Source organism: Cynara cardunculus, assembly GCF_001531365.2.
Source record: "Cynara cardunculus var. scolymus isolate 2C chromosome LG 1, CcrdV1, whole genome shotgun sequence".
NCBI lineage: Eukaryota > Viridiplantae > Streptophyta > Magnoliopsida > Asterales > Asteraceae > Cynara > Cynara cardunculus.
The window spans coordinates 10,938,432-10,940,320 of record NC_037528.1 but is presented as its reverse complement, the minus strand read 5'-3'; the positions used below and the strand labels follow the sequence as shown (position 1 = coordinate 10,940,320).

At 45.3% G+C, this 1,889-nt stretch overlaps 1 protein-coding gene across 1 annotated transcript; it reads left to right on the top strand.

The window, feature by feature from the left end:
- Positions 1 to 381: 381 nt before the first annotated feature.
- On the top strand, positions 382 to 1,889 carry LOC112525749 (arogenate dehydratase/prephenate dehydratase 6, chloroplastic-like). Its single transcript, XM_025136002.1, has one exon. It carries the CDS (start codon positions 382 to 384, stop codon positions 1,675 to 1,677), a length of 1,296 nt encoding a protein of 431 aa, XP_024991770.1. The 3' UTR covers positions 1,678 to 1,889.

Sequence of the window (1,889 nt, the reverse complement as noted above, 5' to 3'; positions counted from 1 at the left end):
ATAATATCTTTAAATTTATATTTAATTTAAAAATAAAATTATTATTATTTTTTTAAAAATATATAAAATTATATTATAATATTAAAAAATAAATAATAAAATAAAATATTAAAATCAACACGTGTCTTTTTTGATTGCAGAAGACTCTTCTGGTATATAAAAATTAAAATAGAAGGATGAAAAAGTCAAAGAAACAGCGAGAGGAAGGAAAGAGGGAGGGGGTAGGTGTGAGATTGACCCAACCACTCGAAGCCACCACCGATATAAAACCCCTCTCCTTCCCTTCCTCTTTTCTCAGCTTAGAAGCTTAAATTTTGCTATTTGTTTTTTTTTTCCTTTTATGCTCCTTTTACCTTTTTAGTCTTCAATTCATCTGTAAAAATGCATTGTGTTGCTCCTTCATCTGGTGCTATTGGTTTCAAGTCCATAACCTTCCCAACCGTTTCCCATCGCCTCGCTCAACCAACCAATCTCACCGTTCAATGTGTAGCAAGCCGTTTTGACGCCGCCGCTGCCAACCCAACTAATCCTCCCCTGTCGGCGCCCACGCACACCACCACCAACTTCGCATCTGGGGGGGTTGGTAAGAGCCGAACCGATTGGCAGAGCTCATGTGCTATCTTAGCTAGCAAGGTCGAATCGCAGCAGCAGAACACCGACAAGTCCAGCGGCACTGATAATAATATCACCCTTGTCAACGGACATAGCAGTCTAGATCTAGTTCCGATTCATAACTTGCCCAAGCCACTCACCATCGCTGACTTATCACCGGCGCCGATGCACGGTTCGCAGCTGCGCGTTGCGTATCAAGGTGTACCTGGTGCGTATAGTGAGGCCGCCGCCGGTAAAGCTTATCCGAATTGTGAGGCCATTCCTTGTGACCAATTTGAGGTCGCATTTCAAACGGTGGAGCTTTGGATTGCAGATCGTGCTGTTTTGCCGGTTGAAAATTCGCTAGGCGGCAGCATACATCGGAATTACGATCTACTTCTTCGCCACCGTCTCCACATCGTTGGAGAAGTCCAGCTCCCGGTTCACCACTGCCTCCTGGCCTTACCAGGCGTCCGAAAAGAATACCTGAACCGCGTGATAAGCCATCCGCAAGCTCTGGCTCAGTGCGAGCTAACTCTCACCAAACTCGGCTTGAACGTCACTCGCGAGGCCGTCGACGATACTGCCGGAGCAGCCGAATTCGTTGCGGCAAACAACCTCCGCGACACAGCTGCAATCGCATCTGCACGCGCCGCGGAGCTGTACGGCATGAACATCCTGGCGGACGGAATCCAGGACGATTCAAGCAATGTTACACGGTTCGTGATGCTGGCTCGTGAGCCAATCATACCACGGATCGACATCCCGTTCAAAACAAGCATCGTATTCGCTCACGACAAAGGAACGTCGGTTCTGTTCAAAGTTCTATCGGCGTTCGCATTCCGCAACATCAGCTTAACAAAAATCGAAAGCCGGCCACATCGCAACCGTCCGATCAGGCTGGTTGGCGACGAGAACGTCGGAACCGCAAAACACTTCGAGTACCTGTTCTACGTTGATTTCGAAGCTTCCATGGCGGACGTTAGGGCACAAAACGCATTGGCAGAGGTTCAAGAATTCACATCGTTCCTGAGGGTGTTGGGTAGCTATCCCATGGACATGACCCCTTGGTCACCTTCTCAATGATCGATTTATGACGTCATTATTTTTATTACTCTTGTGTTTAGTTATGATTTTTAAATCTGTGTATTTTCACTTGGGGTTTAATGTGTACGTAAATATGGTGTGGACTCCATATCCATTTGAAAGAGAGAATTAGGGGTTCATAATCCCCAAACTTCTAAACAAATTGTGTATGTTTTTCTTAATATTTTTTATCAAATCAATTTATTACGTAA